The 24242-nt window shown below is 41.6% G+C and overlaps 1 protein-coding gene across 1 annotated transcript in view; it reads right to left on the bottom strand.

Annotated features, from left to right (window-relative positions):
* LOC113571324 (ryanodine receptor 3) overlaps positions 1-24242 on the bottom strand; it is a 145620-nt gene that overhangs the window by 38667 nt on the left and 82711 nt on the right. The window contains 16 exon segments of the mRNA XM_035532477.1: positions 3347-3516; positions 5077-5197; positions 5557-5665; positions 6047-6233; positions 6455-6590; positions 6741-6844; positions 7646-7778; positions 8648-8762; positions 9235-9508; positions 16102-16230; positions 16537-16639; positions 18388-18588; positions 19739-20543; positions 20865-21091; positions 21572-21658; positions 24036-24201. Coding sequence (XP_035388370.1) covers positions 3347-3516; positions 5077-5197; positions 5557-5665; positions 6047-6233; positions 6455-6590; positions 6741-6844; positions 7646-7778; positions 8648-8762; positions 9235-9508; positions 16102-16230; positions 16537-16639; positions 18388-18588; positions 19739-20543; positions 20865-21091; positions 21572-21658; positions 24036-24201 — 3067 coding nt within the window.

The raw sequence follows: 24242 nt of genomic DNA, 5'->3' as shown, positions 1-24242 counted from the left end.
TGCCCACTGCCTTTTCATTTATCCATTCTCTGAGGCGTCTCAGCAGGGGTGATGGCACAGGTTTACTAATGTCTTGAGAGTGGTGTTTCACTCCACTTTCCTTCTCTACTCTTTCCATCTCCTCTTTTGAATTTCATGCCATTAGTGTCTTTCCCCACCAAACTTCTTATCATTGTCATCTACCGCCCTCCAAGTTCCCTAGATCACTTCACTGATGAGCTCGACAGCCTCCTGAGTCAATTCCCCATTGAAGAAAATCCACTCATTCTCCTTGGAGACTTCAACCTTGCATCAGACAAGCTGCATTCCTCTTGCATTCTTCCGCTGTTGACAGCATTTGACCACACCCTCAACCACTCTCCACCAACTCACAAAGCGGGTAATGTTCTGGACCTGAACTTCACCCGTATCACCACAACATCTGACATCGCAGTCACCCCCCTCCACCTCTCGGACCATCACTTTCTATCCTTCTCTCTCCCTTCCTTCTCTTTCCATCCAGTCCTCTCCAAAATGTTCCTCTTCAACAACTCCTTAACTTCTGTATATGTGCCTACTGCATTCAAAATTGCCAGGGTGGTACCAATCCTCAAGAAGCTCCAGCATTACTAACTACAGACCGGTATCACTTCTCTTTCCTCTCAAAATCCCTTGAACGAGCAGTTTATAATCAATTGTTTTTTCCTCATCCATAACCAGCTACATGATCCCAATCAGTCTGGCTATAAACCAGCACAGTCTACAGAAACAGCCCTCATAGCAGTGACTGAGAAACTTCATGCTGCTAAAGCTGCCAAACAGTCATGTTTTGATTCTTCTAGACCTTTCGGCAGCCTTTGACAGTGAATCACAACATTCTTCTCTGTTTTCTCCAGGCTTGGTGTAACTGGCTCTGATTGGAGATAGTTTCAGTCCTATCTGGAGGGACGGTCCTATCAGGTGACAGAGGATCCACATCCAAATCGTGTAGACTCTCCACTGATCTTCCACAAGGCTCAGTATTAGGCCCCCTTCTCTTCTCTTTATATACTCATTCTCTTGGTGATGTAATATCTTATGGTTTTTCCTACCACTGCTATGCTGATGACACACTATTTCTTTCTTTTCCACCCTCTGACACGCAGATCTCCAGATGCATCTCAGCATGCTTGACTGACATTGCGTCATGGATGACGGCCCACCACTTGAAGCTCAACCCCAGTAAAACTGAGCTTCTGTTCATCTCAGGTACTCCCAACCCTTACCATGACCTCACTGTTTCCTTTGAGAACTCTCTGGTATCACCATTCGAAGCTGCCCGTGGCCTGAGCATAACTTTGGACAATGAGTTGTCGTTCTCAACTCATGTTTCTAATCTAACCCAGTCTTGCAGATTCCTCCTTTGTAACATACAAAGGATTCAACCCTTTCTCTCGCAGGAAGCTACCCAGATGCTTGTGCAGTCTCTCGTGATCTCAAAGCTAGACTACTGCAACTCGCTACTTGCTGGTCTTCCTCCAAGAGCCATCAAACCTCTACAGCTTGTCCAGAATGCAGAAGCACAATTGATCTTCTGAAGTTCACATGTTACTCCACTGCTGCGCTCCCTGTAGCTGCACACATCAGATTTAAAACCTTGATGCTTCCCTACAAAGCCAAAAATGGACCAGCCCCTTCATACATGAGGTCAATGGTCAAAGCCTGATCCGTACCTCGAGTACTTCGAACCTCAAGTACGGCTCAGCTTGAAATACCATGCTTCAAGTCTCATGGACGACAAGCATCGAGACCATTTTCTGTCCCGGCTCCCAGATGGTAGAATGAACTCCCACTTGTCCAGACAGCAGAGTCCCTTGCAGTCTTTAAATGCAGACTGAAGACCCATCTATTTGCAGGATATTTCAAGGACAACTGACACTGCTCCAATATTGACTGACTAAATTAGTACTTATTGTAGGGTATTGTTTATGTTGTTTAACAAACTCTAGCACTTATTGTTGTCTGAGAGACCTTATGTATTTTGTACTCCTAGGTATCAGCATTTATCCCTGTATTCTAGTTCATTGGTATGTTTGATTCTAACCTACCGTACTAAGATATATTCTGTGAGTAAATGACAAAGCACTTTAAGTCGCTCTGGATAAGAGTGTCTGCTAAATGCCGTAAATGTTAGTGCTATTGAGTGTATAGCCACTGTTGGCGTGAACCAGCATTTATGTGGTTGTTATTGTTTACACTTTTCGTTGTTGTGAGTGCCATGAGTGTCATTTGTTTTGTCAATAAATGTTTCACACCAAGGGATTCTGTGTCCCCTGCCCTGCGGCACTCAGGCCAACGTTATACTGGATTGATACAGGAAAGGATACTTGTGTCTAATAGGCTTGATGTTCAATAGGTAGGATGTAATGTTTTTTGTTATTTAAATATTAAATACTTTTTCATTAATAATTCTCATTATTATTTAATCTAATCATGAGTGTATGTAAATCGGTGGTTTTCGACTGGTCGGCCTTTTCCAGCACAGGTGCAGAGGCATAGTTTTTGCGTCGTTGTTCCCTGAGATTAATCAGGATTGGGGAACACACCCCAGACTCTGAATATGCCTGGCTATGTGATCTTTTAGCCTGGCATCGCTGTTTGCCTTCCCTTCTGGAGAACTTGGCAGCTGCTTGACCTGGGGCTATTCTTAGCTGTTATTGCATCAACACTAGCTGTTTGTGCCACAGGCATACTTAAAGAGATGTCCAAAACAAGAAGAAATGGAGCTAGGCTAGGCCTCGCCACACACCACTCAACTCAACACATGGTAGGACAATGGTAATGCTTCACATGCCAGAATCATTCTTTTGATGAGCTCAAAACAAATTTGGCTCAATGATGTTACACTGGAAAAAATCCAATGCCTGCTGCTGACAGTATTGTACCTAGTGTAGGGGGGGCCCAGCAACTCTCTGCTGAGTGGGAGTCCTCACATTGTCAGAACAGCATGAAGTCAGATTGCTTTGAGCTGTTAATAGAGACTTGAAAGTGCAACAGACCCAATGATTCAACAGCAACACTGAAGCCTCGGTCTCTATGATCATATTTCACTTCCTCAGAGCACAGGATCAGCCAAATATTCTTTCTCTTCATGTGAGCAAACTAGTGCTAAAGGATTTCATTTGGATGCTAGATGACTGGAACTTACTATAGCAGAAATAAGTAAGCTGTAATAATAATAAAACAAATTGACAAATTACAGCAAATAAATTATAAGTAATATAGGAGCAGTATGATGTATAACTGAATCAAAGTTAATACTTAGTGAGACTGAGGGTCTGAACTGAAGTAAAGGTGGGTTTGCCCTGCCCTGCCTGGGATGGCTCACCGTGTCCAGAGAAGCTGCGGCACGCAGGTCGGAGAGGAAGCCCACCTCCAGCAGGTGCAGAAGGAAGCTCTGGTCCTCTATGCCATAAACCCGGTCCAAAAACAACACCATGGGTGCCTTGTGGTCCGGGCAGAAAGAGGCAGACATGTCAGGCTCAGTCACACTGCCATCTGAGAGAGAGTAAGAGAGAGACAGAGAGAAACTGAGGCACTGGACAACTCCATCTTTGCTGATGTTATTTGTATCATCTACTTTTAGACTAATTTCCTGAGCAGTCCTCAACTGTGCTGATGATCAAGCTCCTCCTGACCTGAGTGACGTGCATGAGAGCAGAAGAGGACCAGGCTTGCTGGACTCCCTCACACTCTTTGCACTTCCTCCTAGCTGTAGTGTTTGTGATGTTCCATGTCTTGCTTGATAATGACTGTGTCTGATATGCCTCTGGTATGTTGCTTTTAAGAGTAGCCCAGTGTCCCACTGGTTTTGTTCTGGTTTTGCTTATGTCTCCATCTACCATGTGCTGTGTTGCTGTATCCTCACCTAAGTCCACTTACCCCTTGTTAGTTTCTGTATTGAAACTTGGTGTAGTGGGTGATTTTAGTTTGGTTATGCTCTTTGTTTCTTTGTCTCTGTATACTCGACTACTGGCAGTATGAAATTGGACTGTTCATACAATTTTGGCATTACGCTTAATATAGACACCACACAGTCACACTTGCACTCTGCCAATCCTTACTCAGCCTTAGAAGAATCTACAACAAAAATCAGAAACTGATTTCATCAAAGTCAAGGAAGAAATTTTGTGTGTGTGTGTGTGTGTGTGTGTGTGTGTGTGTGTGTGTGCTGGCTCACACTGGCTTGTGGTGCGCTCATCAGTAAAGCCTGCTTGCTCGGCTGTCGGCTGGCAAATAAACTCTACAGAAATGGGGCAAATAAATTCCAGACATATCCTAACAATCATTCGGTTCTTTCAACATGAAGCCTGTCTGTGGCAAAGATACCCACTGACAGGCAATCATTTGAGTTTAACTTTTCATATCAGCTGTTTGCTGCAGAGGATCTGAGGGGTGAGTGTGTGTGTGTGTGTGTGTGTGTGTGCTGGCTCACACTGGCTTGTGGTGCGCTCATCAGTAAAGCCTGCTTGCTCGGCTGTCGGCTGGCAAATAAACTCTACAGAAATGGGGCAAATAAATTCCAGACATATCCTAACAATCATTCGGTTCTTTCAACATGAAGGATGTCTGTGGCAAAGATACCCACTGACAGGCAATCATTTGAGTTTAACTTTTCATATCAGCTGTTTGCTGCAGAGGATCTGAGGGGTGAGTGTGTGTGTGTGTGTGTGTCTTCAGAGAAGAATTAGGTCAGACCACTGAGCGTCCTCAGTAAATCACACACTGGCCTTATTTTCCAAATATATTGAAACCACTGCAGAAATGTGACAGTGAGACAGGTAAACCAGACAGCCACATACAGCACATGTATGTTAAGGATCACAGAACATGCTATAACTGACATGTAAATTTTAAACGATCCAGAAAAGAACAAAAAAAAAAATTTAAATGAGAAAAAATACTAATTTAAGACAAACCCCAATGGCCATTTTGTCCTAGACTGTCTTCTAAAGGTCCTAAAATCCCCAAATCTCAAACACTCTTCTATATGTCCAAAAATGAAAAATGAATCCACATTGCCATATGGCCACTGCATCAGCCAGCTCTGGATCCTACCTTTATTAACGACAGGCATTTGGAGCGGGATGCTGATGATGCCAACCAGGTCTTCGATGGGCACAAGAGAACGCAGGATGGCACGGATTCGAACAGCCTCCCCTTTGCCCTTATTAATCAGCTGTGAGTGTGAGAGCATAGTGCTTTAAAACTGCTTCTGGGTAGATACAAATGATGTCTCATCTTTCCCTATCAAACAAATGAGCTTCATAGCACTGGTTGCTCCTGTGTACAAAAATCGGGTCAGCAGCCAATTATAATTTACACTAACAATGAAGAAATACATTAACTTGACTACACAGACATAAAATAAAATAAATATAAATAAATAAATAAATAAAGATTGAGAGATTAAAACAGCTTTGCATTTGCATGCCAATTAAGGCCACTTATATGATTAATACATAACAATGCCTGGGGGGGTTCATAAGTGCCATGAAACTAATTGCATGCACTGGAAGAAAGATGTGGTGGACGCACGTGCATCTCAGGCGCACAGCGTCCCAGCAGGTCGATGAGGGCAGAGTAGAACGACATGATGGCATTGCCCATGTGGACGACCTCATCCTCCTCACCATCCTCAGTGGACCTGAGAGAGGCCAAGAAAGAATTACATGGCAAGGGATAGAGTGAGAGGGAAAATTAGATCTTTAAAAAAGTCATCAGATAGGAAAACTTAAAAACAATGTAGGGAGGTCCCTAGTTTGGCAGTCCCTGTAATGAAACATTCAAATGCATTTCAAATGTAATAAATTCTATTACATTTTTATACAAAATTATGTCTTCACTTCACTTAAAAAATTAAATGAACCAAAACATTTTGGTTTATGAGGTAATGGTAATGTAAAAATGGTAGTATTGAACACTGTAATATACCATTTAAAACAAAGCTCCCAGGAATACAGTAATATGTGAGTGTGGTTGTGTAAGTGTGCATCTGCGTGGTTATATAGGTGTGTGTGTGTCTTACGCATCTGATGTGAGACCCTGGGTGCTGCTGGGCAGGTCCAGTGCTGGCATCTCCGATATTTTAATGGCCTCTTTCATGGCCGCCAGCAGTCCATTCCCGCCCTCTCCACGGAGGGCGGGGCCAAAGCACTCAGGTCGACGAATCAACAGCTTCACCACCACGCTAGAGTTCTCCTCCACGCTCTCACCTGCAGGACAGCAGGAAGGTTTACATACTCTGCCCTGTGTGAGTCTGTCTGCACCTTGACAATTTATTGCACAAGCATGACCACTGGTTTTCAAAAGCTGAGGTGTGTCTGTGTATTTGTGTATGGCAAAAGCAAGTGTATTTGTGTTCTATTTTGTATATAGATAGCTGTTTATACCTTCCCTGTGCATCTATCATGCTGCCGTAGCAACAGTGGCTTACCATTGACGAAGACAGCAAAGCGCAGGAAGGAGAGATAGCGCTCCCCCTCGATGGGGTTCCAGCCTATGTCCGGATAGCCTTTGGAGAGCAGCATGGGACAGCTCTGCAGTCCACATCCTGCTAGATAGGTGACCACCTACACACACATGCACACACAACAACCCACCCAACCACCCACACACACACAGACACACACACACATACACAAAAACATATATGTACACCTGTATGAATGAATACAAGAGAGATTTATATGTTAGAGATCTTTGTGTGCACACACACAAACCTTGTCAAGGTCGGGCTCCTCGAGTGCAAGTGCAAGACTGTTATTGTCCATCACAGAGGAAGCAGCTACATCCAGAGGTGTGGAGCCTCTCATGGATGGAGACGCTATGGACACACACACACACGCAAGCATGCATGCGTGCACACAGGCACACACATGCACAGACGCACACGTCACCAAATTCTATCCTTTTAAACTTTTCATTATTGCAGCAAATTAAAGGTGTAGCAGCTCACAAAAGCCAGAAGGAGGCAGTATTTCAACTACCTGTGATACAAGTCCAAAACATGGTAACATCTTAGCAATGCTACAAAACAGTACTAGTACAAATACCTTCCATAAACAGCCTAAAATTACTGATTTTAGAAAGGGGAATATTAAGCATTAAGAGTTCAGCCTGTAAGACTGCTGGATAAATCTTTACCCTTGATGTATTTCATCATTTTGGTACTCCTTCAGAAGTTGAACACATGTTAAAGGGGCACAGCAGTTAATTAACATACACCCCACACAACAAATAAGGCTTTGAGTTAGGAAATGAATAACTAACCATGTATAAAGCATACACAGTACATATATTTTGATTTTAATTTCAAGTGTTTTCTGAGCTGCATTCTGGATTGCTTGGTTTTGGAAGTAACTTCTGAAAAGATTTAAGCTGCAGAAAATGTTGATAACATTGCTTTAATACCGATTTAGGTTCTGAAACACACATTAAAAACAAAAACATTCAGCACATTCAATCTAAGCATGCTCTCTGTACACATCACTACTAATCTGATGACCACTGATGTAACATAGTCTTGGACATGGTGCAGTTGTCTTCATGAACATGAACTGGCTGTGTAGTGTAGGGTCTGTTCCGACCCCCATGGCTGCGTGGGGAGCCATGCTGGGACACTCACCCAGCCCCACACTGCTGTTCTCCAGCAGGTAGCTCAGGTGGTCAAACATGGCCTTCTGGTTCTGGCGGCTGATTCGGCAGAAGTAGCACAGGAATCGGCAGCAGCTTGCCACCATGTTAGGAAAGGCAATTTCCTGTAAAGGGAAGTGGTAGGGTGTTTTTTTTTTAATATATATATATAGTCATTATAGTCTCAGGACTGGCTTAAAATCTGTCAGTACCATGGTGCAGGCAAATATACATACACCTTCAATTAATTCTCGATTCGGATCAATACTAGATAATCACATTTCATAAATCAAACGCTCATTCTGCATTTTGTTATTAGGAAACAAAAAGGCTAAAAGGTTTTTGGGACTGGGTATCTCATTATTTGGGGAGAGAATTGAGAGTGCTTGTATGGGTATCTTTTTTGACCACCAAGCCTGTAGAGAAAAGTACATAACTCGTAACCTTGACATAAACTAATTATGGTTTAGAGTCTGCAGAGTTATTAAATCACAGACCAAGTCTAATTCATCAGAGAAGTCCAGACATGCTGCCCTCCCTTAAAAATAATATTAAAAATTATACAGAAGAGAGCTTCCATCTTCTGAAATAGGTCCAGTTCTCATTATTCTACACACACCCACCCACACACAGACAGACCAAACAGCCTCCCACAAGACCAAATCAGTGGCATAGAGCCACACTGACATCTACCCTCATCCAATTAACATCACTGTGACTAGGCAGAATACCTTAATAATGGTATCTTGAATCCCTCTACCAATGGCACATTCTTACAAGGCTTCCCTCAATCCTAGTGCTAAATCAGTTTGTTCTCCTTTCTAAATATGCTGGTTTAATTAATACTTGCGTTAATGTCCATGTCCCCTTGTCCATAGTAGGAGACTAAAGTAATCTTTGTGTAATACATTCTGCACCCTAAAGTTTTTATATGTTTATTAAGAAGGTGGATTGCTAGGAGCAAAAACACACAAATGCCACAAATGTGCAGTACCTGAGATTTGCCACCCCCCAATACGTTCACCATAACTTCCATTACAGTCTCGTGCATGCCCAGTACCCTCATCAGGTTGGGGTGCTGGTAGAACACCTTGTTGTTCATGATGTCACTAAAGAACACACACAGGAAAAACTAACAGATACTGAATTAGGCTGCATGAAATTATTGTATTCTATAATTAGCACTGTATGCATTATCCATGAAATGTTCTGTTTCTCTCATTAACATATTAGAATGCCTGCTCATGGCCTTTAATCATAAGCTGGGCTGTTAGACTAGTTAAATAAATGCATGTGTAAGGTATATGACCACTACCCCCAAACTTAACAATTTATCATATATGCCAGTTTGCTTCTACGGTCTCCTATGGAAATACACAATTAGGCAATATTATCTCAGTGAATAACTCTACCCAAATATGCAATCCTTAACATCTTATTTCCACTCAAATATCTACTCAGTATCCTATGCACAATAAATAAACAGATTATGTTATCTCTATCCATATCTCTATTCCAAAATGTTCTCTCCATCACCATTAGGAGATTAGCGTTTCTGCATGTGTGGCGGGCCATGCTTACCCCAGGCCATCGATCATGAGCCGCTCCTCCTCCTCACCCATGCGCACGCTGAGTAGTGAGCGGATCTGGCCCAGCGAAGCCAGCAGGTGGATTGTGTCGTGCACAGAGGCGGCGCTGATGGTGTAGCTCTTACGCATGGCACGCAGCAGCTCACCAATGCTGTCGTACTGCCGACGCAGCAGGCTGAACATGACACGCACCAGCTCCGGGTCCTGGATGTGGCTCTCCTGAGCCCAGCTCACCATGGTCTGGGAGATCAGCTCCTTCAGGTTGGCTGTCAGGAGTGGGGGAAGTTTATGCAATTAGTGTCTCCCGCCCATGACTGCACAGAGTCTTAAGTTCAGGAACATGCGAATCAATATTCTGCATAGGTAAATTATGCACAATATTGACAAACCTTAGTATAGAAATCTTAAATCTCTAAATGACTTACTGTTACAGTCATTTACTATGGGCATAAGTTTCACATGTATTTATGGATATAAATACACTATGTAAATACATGTAATATATATCTATAACATATATAATGGTTTGCTTAACAAATATGTCCAATAATACTACATAAAATATATGTCCAATAACCTTTTATCAATATTATTATTATTATTATTAATAATAATAATAATTATTATTATTATTGTTATTATTATTATTATTATTTTTATTATTGTTATTGTCAAAAAAATCACAATGACAGTAGGCTGACAGGTGTTGTTACAGAGTGTCACTGCTGACAGAAGTAGCAATGGCAAATGATTCTTTCTGTAACAAATTTTTCAACTACTTAAAAACCCTCTACATCAAAATCTGTTGCCCAAAGAAATTCCATAAGAAATACCCTAAGCTCCTTTTCAAAGAGCTGAGAGCAGGTCAGGTGAAAAGACACACTTGTTCTGCTATGTCTTGCTTTGGGTAGGCCTTGAGATTAACAGTTGAGTCCTCTTTTTACAGTGTCTCTACATAACCTCAAAAGCCTCAAACTGGTCTCAGGAATGCAAATGTCCTCATGAGTAAAACCAAATTCTCAATTCTGAAACATAAGTTTTCAAATCTGCTCGGTATAGAAACGTTTTCTGTGAAGATTAGCAACCCGCTGTCACAATATATATTTCTTTGTTTCATTTTCCAATTAAGATTCTAAATGCTTAGATCAGCCTGAAGCTCAAGAACAGGTGATTATATCGGCAAGTTGATTTCCACTTGCTGTTATGTAACAATAAGTGGGGGAGGAAAAAGGGGCTTATTAATAGTAAAATATCTCACGGCTAGCAGTTCTGACTAAGTCATTTGTTTAGTTGGCCATTATGTTTGGGGGGGTGGGGTTAATCCTTAAGGCTTCATTAAAACTAAATCAATACACTGCTAGCTGCAAAATCAGAAGCACATTTGCGCTATTGTGTTGTCAGGGTACAAAAATGTGCGATTGACTGCAGGTTTCCTCCCTTACTCACACTTGAGCTGCAAAACGTCAATTATGGGAAGCAATTATTTGTACACTGAGGACAGAGTAGCTGACAAAGTGAAGCACTTTAAACTGTGATGTCAGTAATCAGATGTCAGTAAATTAGCTTGACAGTGTCACTGCTGCGCTAGACAACACGACCTCTGGCCACCAGAGGGCAACTGTGCCAGAGTTCCTATCCCCTCTGTATGTGATCCTTCTGTCCCCAGCTGTTTCTTTTTGTCTAATATAATGCTGTGTATATAAGTCCCTGTATCTCACTAGTTCATCACCAAGTCTTGCCTCTTCTTGGTAGTCTGCAATTCTGAGAGTTCCTTTGCTGTTTACTGTCTGTTTTGACCTCTGCTTTTACGTGCTGCTTAGCATTTTTGGAATTCTTGTCTGGTTTTGTTTTCCTGGTTTCTCTGTACCTGAGTGTTTTTTTTTCCTTGGCTTTGTATCTGGAATAAATCTGTTTGCTTTGGATCCTGAGTTAGGACAGGAAGTGGTTGAGTATCTCATGACACTTAAACAATTACTCTGTGCAGTTTGTTATATTCACAGGTGAGACTGGCTGGAACAAATCTGTATTCGACACTGCTTTCTGAGGTGGTCTCATTGAAGCCCTGCAGACAGACTTAGTTTGTTGGGATTGGAACCTTAGTCTTTCACAAAACATGCAGTTTCTTATAAAGATAAATCTACTGAGGTCCATGAGTTACATTAACACCTTTAGGGCTTTATCTGTACATTTACATCTCCTGCTGCAGCAGGGTTATTTCTGGTCAAAAAAATATGGTTGAGGCCCTGTCAAACACTTCTACTCCAACCTTAGTCTCATCTGCTTTGCAACCTCTCAGAGATACAAATCTGTTCATCCAAGGTGAATCTGGTTTTGGTATCTATCTCTTCAATATTTTAAAGCTTGTCCAGTGTGTGCCAATTCTACATTCCCCAGACATTTATCCACTACTCTTCTCCAGATTCTATCCATCTTGTGACCAGCACACACAGCAGTTGACTTTCTGATAAGCCTGCCTCTGTCCAATTATATGATGGGTCTGCTATGATAGAGATGGCCAGCTCAAAGTGTTGCTTGGTCATTAGCAAAACATTTAAAAGGCTAAAACATAACTTCTAATGTTTCTAAAACAAAGAAAAAAAGTAAATGCCTCATTTGCCTCATTGGAAATTTGAGCACTTTGGGCGCAGCAGATGATGGTAAACTACACAGAAATGAGCTTATGTGAGACACTATATCATTGCATTAGCAAGCACAGAAGTTGTAAGATGTCACTAAAGGTCTTTTAAAATGATTGAGGAAGAGTGCAAGGCAAATAACTGGAAATATTTGCACTGTTCTGTTACACAAAAATGTGATGCACCCACTTTAAATTCTGACCTTTGTCATTATGTCCATACTTCATTCCACCTGTGTGAACTGAGGTTGAAGTAAGACAGTTATAAAAGGGTAGGTAAGCCTCTAAAATCTTCCAAATGCATATGGTGACATTTGGCAAGTGTTATCTATCACTTGTGCCAGGTAGCCATGGCTAAGCTAATTCCCAATATATTTGAATAGATTTCTCTATAACTACTGAGATAGCCTATTCACTGAAAGGACAAGCAATAGCCCAGCTCGCCTGTAATCATTCCATCATTACTATCCTTAGCCAATAATGTCACTCTGTCAGTGGCAGTAAATAAGTTTTTATGGGCATCAACCACAGAAGAAGCCATTGTGCTGGAATACCTGAGGGAGAATAGGCAGGACCACAATCAGCAACACTGCATTGATCCCATTCAGGGATGTCAACAGAATGTCTGACAGAGTGACAAATTTGTGTCAAGTGTGCTTTTGTATGTTAAGTGGGTTATATGGGTTTAGGGAAATGGTCAATACCATGGAAAGGGGAAAGGATGTGACTGTTGAATCAGGAAAGCTGGACAGTAGGTGGACCAGTGTTCTGTCCAACCTTGTTGAAAGGTCCTACTACATCACACAGAGCAGATGTAGTATGAAATAGAGCAGGCTTATATAGCTATTTGGAAAATGCACCAAAATAGCCACTTTGAGTGATTTTGATCTCCTTGTACATTTCTGAAATGCCCAAAGGCAAACAACAATAGCACTGGGTTGCAATAGCAACAACAACACTGGGTTCTTATACTTGTACAAAGTTGAATTAATAATACAAATACAATAAATGTTTACAAAGTTCTACAGTAATAATGATGCATGTATTAAAAAAACAATCAGGAACACCAGAAACATGATGTAATTGTGATGTGCAAATGCACAGTAACCCTTGGTAGAACTTGATCAATAGGCAAGATAAATGGAAGCAGAACACAGCAGATGGCTAAGGGGCCTTGTCAACATTATAATGAATCACATCTAAAGTGCTGGCTACAGAGCAAGACATCAACCTTGTTTTAATGTCACCATTAGCCCTAAATCAACATCTGCTTGTAAACTGTGACACCTCTCTAGGATGGGCCACCCCGGTGAGGAAACTAATGTCTGCAGTAAGACATTACCAAATATCCTCATTTGCACAGGTTTAAGAACATGTAATTATGAAAAGCTGCTCATTCGATGTGGTTCCATGTTTGTGTTACAGATGCAACGCCAATAAGTCAGTAGCATTTGAGCTGGATCAGGGGACAGTGTAAATGAGCCCGCTGCCTTAAAGGCTGGGGGTAGGATCAGCAGTTTCTGCTATCTGCCATCTCACGAGGGCTTTGCTCATGGGCCCTTTATGCCCTCGCATTCTCTGAATCCTAGGCAATTACAGAAATGCAGCTGTCCACAAACCTAGCAACCTCTCGGCCCACAGACTCTATCAATCATGTGGAAGATCAAACAGAATAAGCACAAGCACTGGCTAGTGTCCAGAAGCAAACACACAAGCACACACACACACACACACACACACACACACACACACACAAGCACGCACACACACACACACACACACACACACACACACACACACACACACACACAGGCACACACACACAGGCACACACACACAGGCACACACACACAGGCACACACATACACACACACACACACACACATACATATTCTTTGCCATACAGCCTCAGATACATTCTGTAGATGAAGAGATCAATTAAGGGGTATTGCATGACCCCTAAGGACTGGTGTTGGAAGTCTTGCATGTGAGCATCTCAGCATCAATGGGACATATTTCAACCTGGAGAATTTCTTTGGGGTGGTCCCATCTGGGGGACCTTGGCATTTGTTTGAGTCAGATTGGTTTTTAGGGTATTCTTGTGGGCAAACATAGCAAGCCCCAATTATAGTGACAGAACAGCAGGCTGAGGCTGGTTCATGTTAGGTATGGTGAGATGCAGACGATAGAGCTATAGCTAGAGCTAAAATGCAGTAATGCTCAGGCTATTTTCTGTTTTATTGTTGTACAATTAGAATCTTTACATCTAATACATCACTGATCACTGCCAGGAAAAGGCCCAAGCTTTTATGAAAGAAAATTGTGCAGCCATTCCTTCTCATTTATCGACAGGAGACACAGAGCTTCTATTTTTTTGTGAATGCTGCTGCTATGATGTTCCACCATCTTGATAGTGTTCATTGCTTGGCGACTGCCATTGCCTTGTGCTAAGCTCTTGTGTGACTAAGCAGGCAGCCCATTCAGGATCAACTGGAGAAAGAGGCAGTGCTTACTATTCATTCGTGGCGTCACACTGCAGATGATCCTACTTCCTTCACTCATAGCTCAAATGTGCTGGAGACTTTGCATGCTCCTGCCAATATAAGTAAACTGGCTATTTTGTTTTAGACCAGCCTAAATGTGTAATGGCCATGAGCTTGGTCATTTGAAGGCGGCATGGTCTTTTTGTGGGGCAGCAACTGTTTCTTCTGTATTGTATGTCTTTATATTAAATGTCCCAGATTTCTTTCATCCTTCCAGCAGTGAGTTTTCTTTGAACAGTTTTGTGGGTAAATTGCTGTGTAGGGTACCAGGTGGACATTGAAATGGTTTAGCCTCTGCCACTGAAGAATAATTACTGGCCTCACATGGTTGGGAATGAATGCGGCTTCAGAGATAGTTCAGATTTGTGAGAAGAGTGAAATGGATGGCCACCAGATTAAGGAGCAAGACCATATAATAGGCAGAAGGGCAGAATCAGAAATTATTAGCAAGCTGTTCAACTACTAATGGAGCCCCACAGAACTGTGTGTAGTACAGGGGACACAGAAGATATGTAAGTCATTGCAAGTTATGCTTCCTTTATGTGGGCAGAGTGTGTACAGAGTGTGTAGCTTCTAAGTTTTCCTAAGGAAAGCAGAATCTTCACTACAAGTGTGATGTCCTGCCAAGATTGTGTGCTACCTCTGGATCACATATACTGACATTAAAATAAGGTTACATACATTGCATGTTATTTTTTCTTTACACCCCTCCCCCTTCACAACTTTATTAGAAATATTTATTCTGAATCTAGCAGTGACACCTATATGTATAAAACGTCAGTAAAACTGCAGTGCCCAACACACACTCACACCACCCACTACCATGGCACTGCCAGCAGATTATTGATATACTAAGAACCGAAACCTAAATAATATCCACTCAGCAGTGATCAGACATTGACCAGTGATGAAGGATGTTGCATAAATTGTTCTTACTAACAGATGGGCTGCAGTCTGTATTTTTACACTTATAAATGCTCAAATAAAATATGTGTAACTAATAAAGTAGCTAGCGGCTGACAACATCTTACAACCTTTCCCTTTTCCCAACACTTTCACTCTTCTTCTCACTCCAGTTTTTCTTTCAAAATTTGTTCCTTCTCTTCTTTATATATTTGATTTGTACAGTAATTTGTACAGTTGGGCCTAAGATAAGCACTATATAAATTAAACTTATCATCATCATCATCATCATCATTAGTATTATTATTCTTGTTGTTGCCTGAAAATCTCCAGAGAGTTGTAGAAGAACATAAATTTGTGTATTTGCCTAATGCTGTAGCCACCCTCACATAAAAACCAAGGCCTCACTAAGGCAGTGCTATTACTTGAATGCTGCCGGGAAGCAAATGGATATGACTACTGCTCCACTGACCACAAAGCACATCAATCTTTCTATCATCTTCTCTGACCTAAGCTGCACCTCCTTATACTTAATCTCCCTTTCGGCTTCTTCCTCCATCTAAAGGCCATATAAGTAAGGGAGGCCAGATAAGTATGGGAAGAAAGGGCTTTCTCCTTATAAAGACAATGCCCCAGGAATGCTGCGGATTCCTTCAGACTGAATTAAGGGACATGAGTGAATGGAGCAGTTAGGTAGCTAGGCTGGAACATGCACGCAGTTTCCAAACCCAGGGAGACATGCACTGGCAGAGAGGCTTGGTGGGCCAGAGTTGCTTACATGGGGCGGCTTGCTCTTTCTCCAGCGGTCTCTCTTTGTGTGGCTGTCCCTTGATCTTGTAGACCAGGGCTAGCAGGCGGCCTTTGATGGATGTGTCCTGCTCCTCTTCCTCCTCTTCCATAGGAATACCTGTGGGAAGGCAGGAAGCAGGTAGCCTTTAGTAGTCTCTCTTATGCTGTTTACTTTTCCCTTGTTCCCTCTCTTGAACCTTGAAGAGGTTTACTGTGGTTTAGCATATGATTAAATGTTAATCTATATGAACATTTGTACATATTATAGTTGCACTTGTTTCAAGCAATATAAAATATCTCACATTTTACTATTACCCAATAATTTTGGGTAATAGTAAAAATGTATTCTATATATAATATTAGAATATTAGTATACCTTGCAGACATCACTGACATAGGTAAATCCTTAAGGAGCTCATCTTACCACAGTGTAGACGGAGCTCATCATGAAAGTCATAGAGCTCGTCCTGTATGTCTTCCGGGCATGGACAGTCCTCTCCCATACTGAAGTTCAGCAACATGTTGATCTAGAAGGATCACATATACTACACAGTCGAGGGACTCACTTGTGTTTTAGCACTGACTTAAACCCTTAAAGTGAATAAGAAAACAGCTTTCCTGCTTCTCAGTATTCATAAGTAGAACTGTCTGGACATCAATGAAAACAGTGGGACAACCACTAAAATAACACGGGAAAGTTTGAGTACCACAGAAACTCTTATCTTTGGAGGCACATCAAACAACACAATTTAATGCTCATGTTCTATAGTAATAATCTTATTCTAATATCAAAAATGATATCCTAAACATTCAGGACACAGCCATCTTAAAAGTCAAATTTACAGAAAACTATTCAGCTACTTGCCATTTTCTCATTTAAAGAGTCTTAACAGTTAGTCAAGACAGCTCAAGCTAGTGACAGAGGAATGTCAAAGTGAATATACTGTCTAGTTACATCCTGAAGCTGTAACGATGAGATGGGAAGACACTCAACTAGGGAAAAGAGAGAACAAAAGCACAAAAATGCCTTGGTGTGAATGTCTCACTCTAGCACAAGGAGCTCAGGCAAGGATGAATTCCCTCAGTCTCACAGCTGTTCTGAAGTGAAACCGCAGAAGCATTTCAAAAGACAAGTTTGGGATGGCAGGGAGCATGTGTCACAAATGTACACAAGCCAAGATCCATGTGAATTTTGCTTTAAACTCCATCATAGACACATGGTTTGGCTCGCTGACTGATGGTGAAGCAACATTAGGTATGGATCACATTCGAAGCGGATTGTGTTATTGTTACCTATCCCCCCTGACGTGCTGACTTACTTTCACTACCAAAATGGCAGTAAAGTAACAGAGATCTGCTTATGCCTGCATATCTGATAAATGACTAGGCTGCAAATGATGCTGAAACAACAAGAATGGAGGATGTCATATGCTGCAGCTAAAAAACAGAAGTGAGTAGCGATGTAGTAAATGAATTCACAATCGTAATATACTAATGTTAACATCACACACCATACATTCATAACTGAGCTAAGCTTAAGGCTGGGGTTAGAGAAGCCCTCTGGTACCTGTAAAGGCAATTTCAGCAGGACTAGGCAAGACTGTCCACAAAGGGTCCAGGTGGATACAGGGCTGCGTTAAAACTAAAGACGAGCACACATGAGCACTCTCGATTCAACAAATCAATTGTCTGAAGACTGAAACCAAATGCTGATGTAAGCAATTTATTTCAAGAGTACTTTGACTAAACTAGCTTTACTTTATAGATATCGCAAAAAAACTGCTCTGAATGAAAAAACTCTCCTGGGCTCTGTAAATAGAAACTAAACATTTCAACATGATCCAGCAATATTGCCAATCAGGAAATGTCAATTACTCTCAGGCCTTTCATTTACTGTCAGGTTGCTTGATTTTTTTGCAAGTGCACACATGTATGGCTAAGATGGCTAAAGACAAAGCATGAAAGGTTTTGGCGAGAATGGCTTTAGAGAAAGGTTTGGATGGTAGGGAAAGGGAGGCTGCATCATTGGTGGAATCTGTAGTGGAAAGAAAACTCCAGGTGGAAGTCGGAAAGAAGATTAAAATCAGCAGGTTTAAATATGTGACATCATGTCTGCTCCTTCTTGATTGGAAAAAAAAAAAGTGCAGGCCCACAGGCTGTTTGCAGATAAGACTGCCCACTTTGGCTTTATGGTTGTTTGGTGTCCTGAATGACTACAGAAGGGTTACCTTTGAGTGCATAGAACTGCGGAACCCTGAGAATGTTATTTTTCTACCTGCTCCTGCGGAGGTGACCGGAACTCTTTGGTCTTCTTGGCGGTGACAGCAGCTGACATGTTGAGAGCTTGCATTAGCTCGTTGTATCGGAACTTCTGGTTGTATTGTAGCTTTGATACGAAGCCATCAGAGAAGGACACGATGGCTTCAATGCGGTGTCTTAGCTCACAGTCACAGAAGTAGTGAAGAAGTTCACACATCTAGGTGTGTATTAAAGAAATACAAAACAAGCTTATTCTTCATATGAACACCTGATTAATAATTAAAACACCTCATATATATATATATATATATATATATATATATATATATATATATATATATATATATATATATGCTGACTGAAATCCAAAAGCTAATGAATATATGGCTGTCACAGAGGCTCTGGCAATGGAAGGCTCTGCTCCAGGGTTTGCCACTTTGGGTTTTCCTACTGTTCCTCTGGTTCCTTCCCAGAAATCACCACAAACCATCACTCACTTGTAGCTCTGTACATTTCTAAACCACATCTGCAGGTTTTCTACCAATCCTTCCCGTCGGGTTTTAACCCTTTTTTAAGGTATTTTGGTGAAGGGAGGTTCTACAAATTCTCTAATATATGACTTTTAAATAATTATATAATTATTATTTTTTTACTTCCTGAGACATTAAAGAAATATTAAACCAAAACATTCTTTGCATCCTTTGATCCTTAAACACCTTTGCACTTTTTCTTCTTTTCATACATTCATCAACAACGTGCATTCTGGGAAATTACTGCATTTGGGAAAAATATAGCCTATTTTTTTATAAATAAAGAGATTAATATATCATGAAACAATTTTACACAAGAGTGTATACACATTTACATTTCCTGTAGACCAGCTGAATCTTCTGACCAGATCATTATTCCTTCCAGGCACATTTTCTGTTAGCGGATCAGGTCTCATTTCAGCTAAATACATTATCCATTTATTCCAATTCCTTTTTATGTTATTGTTATTATATTATGTTATTATTACTGTAGAAACTTATTTTATCCATAATATTAATCTGTAAATTTATCCAATCATTTACAGTTGGTTGTAACCTAGTCAGTGCCTTCTTACTAGCTGCCAGGTCTTTGTGTTCTTGCTTATGGGTTGCCCCAATTACATTGCTTTTGCAAGTCATCAAAACTCTGCCTGTTTTGATGACACCTCATGGATTAGACCTAATAAACTCACTCAGCACACACTCCTTGGTGCCTCTCACTCCAGTACACGGGCCCTTAGGGTGCAATAAATGTAAGGAAAAAGAGTTATTATGCCAGGATGTGGCACACTAACTAAAGCTACTCTGTTTACTCAGGCCACAAGTGTATCTTCCTACCTGCCGTTTGACTGACTCTGGCAGCTTCTTCTGCAGCAGACCTCTGATTGGTGGCTTTGTGTCTTTGGCTTCCTCCTCCCCGGCCTCCACGGCCTTCTCCTCTGCCCCCGTCACACCCTCCTTCTCCATGGCCTCACCCACCATGTCCTCCCTCTGCTCTCCAAATACACTTGGCTCAATCAGGAGCAGGATCTTGTGAACGTCCTGACTGGCTAGCACACCCATGGTCAGTAGTGTGCAAATGAGCCGTAGAATGGGCACAAACTGGTACTCCACACTGCCCCCAACCGGGTCCCGGATGTGGTCCCCTCCTCCTTGGACGGCCTCTGTTAGCATGCTAATTGCTTTCTCCCTCAGAACATCCAAGGGGATTTCGGGACTGTAGAGGTGCTGGTCACGTTTGGTGGTGATGAAGCAAGGTGGAGCAAAACTGAGTCTGGGTTTTAGGGATGTGCTCAGTCCCACACCTGGAGGCTGGTGGCGCTTGGAGGCATCCGGAAAAAGCCGGATGCTACGGGTCTCTGCAGTGACTGGGATGATGAACTCATTGTTCATCATGAGTCTGGCAGCTTTGGCTGTCTCCAGGTGGATGCTGATGAGCACGTTGTAGAACCCTTCGCGCAGCATCCCCGACAAGTATTGGTTGTCAATGGTGTAGAGGAGCTGGGATTGGTCCAGGTGGCTACAAAGTGCGTGGGCTATGCGAGTGTTGCCGAGGGCACAGAGTGCGCAATAGAGCTTTAGTGTGTGGTAATGGAACTTGCGGAGGTCTTCCTGCTCAGAGAGCTCCATGATGTCCACACACCTGCACAGTGTAGAAGAAAGAACAGTTAGCCATGTTTGTCTGCATAAACAGTAATATAATAAACCCACAGAAGGGATTCATGAGTTTAATGAGCTTGTTATGTCTGGCCAAAATTGCTATCATTGCTAATAATTAATGAAAATATATTAGGAGCCAGTTAGAATTATGCAAATGACTCCCCACTAGCTTTTATTAATTTATTGCGATAATTAGCCCCATTAGCTTTTTTGAGTGCAATGTTAGTTCAAGGTTAAAAGTGTTGTTGAATTAACTTGCATTTGTATATGAATTACAATCAGTCAAGAACGCATGTGCACCAACCGGTTCTCCTCTGGTATATGCACGGCCAGCATCTGCAGGGGTTCCAGGCACTGCACCTGCCAGCCATGCCTCTCGCTCACGCGGGCTGTTTCCACCTTCAGGAAAGTGTTGGGCATCCGGCTCCACAGCACTGCCTTGATGGTCTGGACGTCCAGCCGCGGTGGGCACTGCGGGACCGGGTTCTTGTGCTCGCTCTTGAAGATTGCTGATGATAAAGGCATGGCGTTCTGGGGAAGGAAGGTTGCCAAAAGCAAGCTGTTTGGGGCACACTGCTTGGCAATTGGGATAAACAATTGGGACAATGTATCCATATGTAAAAGGTACTGTAGATGAGAGATGAACTCATAGCCTATTACTGTTCTGTTCTGTTTCGGAATACACTAATGCAGACTCACAATCACAGTATCACAGAGACTTCTTCAAGATTTACTAAGGACATATATGAGAGGATATTCAGCCAAGCCAATTTCTTGGATATCCAAGACAATTCACTGGTGGCAGATAGCCAGCCTGTACATCTGGTAGTACTGAACCAGTGAACCTTGCTAGAGGGTTTACCATGGTTTTATAAATGTTTTAGGAATGTTCATTGTTGTCAGTAAGTCACGTTAGAAGCTCATCTTCTAACGAGCATGCACAGACTACTTTGGTATATATACTGCAAATTCTTTCAGTTCAGCCTCTCGGTTTGGGGAAAATGCACTAACCTTGATCTTGGTTAGCTCAAACTGGAACAGATTCGGACTGGTGGGTCGTACAAACACAGCAGGGAAAAGCTTTGTGTTGGGTTCCACCTGGCCAACACACACAACCCTTCCTGACATCAGCACTCTCTTACTTTGAGAGAAAACATACATCAAGGTGGTGCAGAAAAACAGCAGTGAAGGCTTTGATATCTTATTCAACAGTTGCAGCAGTAGCCAACGGCGGCATGAAAACAAGAACACATTGCTTCACCGAACTTGCACCAGCAAGGTACAAGGAAACCACATTGAAACTGACAGAACAAACAAACAAAGTATGTGTGCTGGTGGAACCACCTATGCACTGAATGCTATTCCAGTGCTGATGTGATAACTTGAGCATACTCCTGGTTCCATAGCAAAAACAAGTCACTATTATATAACATGAAAAATAGCATAAAACAGGCCATGCTATGTAACATGAATCTGTAACAGTGTGACAGTAATTTAACCCAGAATTTCTTAGAGATAAATTCAATGTTTAATATCTGTACACAGTTGGTTGGAGGTGGTGTGGAATGGTATGTCAAAAGCTTAAGAGTCAAGTGTAGTAAGGGAGACAAGTGAGCTAAAGATAACTGCCACTGGCAATGAGGCATTCAAGGTTAATGGCCAATGACTTTTAAACTACAGTGCTATACTACTGAAAAAATAGCTCTGATTAATTTCAATAAAATAATCAAGGCCCCTTTGTTAACAAATCTCTGCTCTTCTGACTGATTGAGTGAGTCTCTCATGACAAACACTGTTGGTTCTGAATCAGCCTCCAATTATCCTGTATGCGGTAAAGCCAATTTAAGGTAATCAGGCCGCTGAGAAGCATGAATTTGTTCTCTGTGATGGATTGTGTGTGTGTGTGTGTGTGCATGCATGCGTGAGTGTGTGCATGTGTGGGTGTGCATGTGTATTAGAAGAAGCAGTAAAGAAACAGAAAAAGACAGTAAAGTGGGGGCATGCATTAATGAGGTAATCAAAAAGGAAACTGAGGCAAACAAAGAGACAGATAAATAGTGAAAAAGAGAGAGAAAGAGTGAGAGAGGTTAGGCTATTAAAGGTAGGAGAGAGATCTAGACAGTAATCTAGAGACTGGAAGAGAGAAAACAGGTGAGAGAATAAGAGCATATGAGAGAAATATGTATACAGACAGAAACAGAGAAGCAAAGAGGCAGTGAGAGAGAGAGGCAGAGAGAGCGAGAGAGAGAGAGGCAGAGAGAGAGAGAGAGAGAGAGAGATAGAGACATAGATTAGGCAAAAAGACAGCAAAACCCTTCCTTTCAAGACATTGGCTCCAATACTAAACTATCGCAATGAATGTGCAGGCTGTTCTCACTCAACCATACATCATGTCCATCGATGCTACTCAACAGCCATGAAACCAAGACCAGTTGGGGATGGAAAGGTTACTTACAAAATGTATTCTGTTACAGATTACTAATTACCTCTTTAAAATTTATCGTAACCCAATTCAAAGAAATACTAAATTAAAGCAATGTAATCCAATTCATTTCCATTATGTTTGTATGACTTTTTCAGGCTTTATGTCACGTAATGCTCCCCTTGCCACTGGTCACGTGGTATGACCTACCACATGCAGTGGAATTCACACTGTCTTGTTTGTAACCACGCCCTCCTTGATAGCACACACCTGCACACAGTTTAGTGTTGTGTCTGTATGTATTTAAACCCCTGTTAGTGTGTGAACCATTGTTGGTCATTGTTTATGTTGCCGTTGTTAACATTCTCGTTGTTTGTGCTAGTTATATGTGTATTCATGTTCACCGTTCATGCTATGTGTGAGTGCCATCGTTGTCCGTGTTGAGTCAATAAACGACTGTCTCTGTCGAGGGAGTATGTGCCTCCTGCTCCGTGCCCTACAGCATTCTGTCTTTTACACTTTATCTTCAAATAATATAATAATTTATTGTTAATAAGATAACTTTTACTTAACATGTATAGTCAAATGAAACAAAGACACAATAAACTAATTAGCACTCAAATTGTGTCATGTGCATTGATTAATCACTTGACTTGCACCTTAAATATGTTATAAACACATGTTTCCTGTCACAAATGGCATGACAATGAAGTTAAAGGACTTGTATAAGGACTCAAAACATGCTACAGATTTATTTGTCTTTCTGTAACTACATAACCACATTTCATGTGTTCTACTACTACCAAACTGACTATGGTTCTATAAATTGATCAGTTATGAATACTAGGTAAAACACCACAAAAAGCATGAATATCCCAAACCTTTAGTTTGTTAACTACTACCTCTGCTATACTGGTAACAAATCAAAACAAGCATGTGTTTAAAATCACTTTAAATAATATTAATGCGTCTGAAGGATAGCAATATTAAAAAAGATATGACTAAAACAAAACATTTCAAAAAATCACATTATGCCAGTGTGGAGAGTAGTACCTGATATGAGGTTGCCAGCTCTTTGCCATTGACAATAAAGGCCACCAAGCCAGTAGCCAAATCGATTAGGCAACCGATCTCTAAATCCACATTACTGCGGCTGGAGGAATGGTTCACACTAAAGATGTCCCCTCCCCACACCATGTAGCAGTTACTCCTCTTTACACTGTAAAACAGGGTTGAGTTAGTTTGACTGGTGTATACCTA

Source organism: Electrophorus electricus, chromosome 13, assembly GCF_013358815.1.
Source record: "Electrophorus electricus isolate fEleEle1 chromosome 13, fEleEle1.pri, whole genome shotgun sequence".
NCBI lineage: Eukaryota > Metazoa > Chordata > Actinopteri > Gymnotiformes > Gymnotidae > Electrophorus > Electrophorus electricus.
Note: the sequence above shows the minus strand (reverse complement) of the source record. Positions and strands in the feature narration are given on the sequence as shown.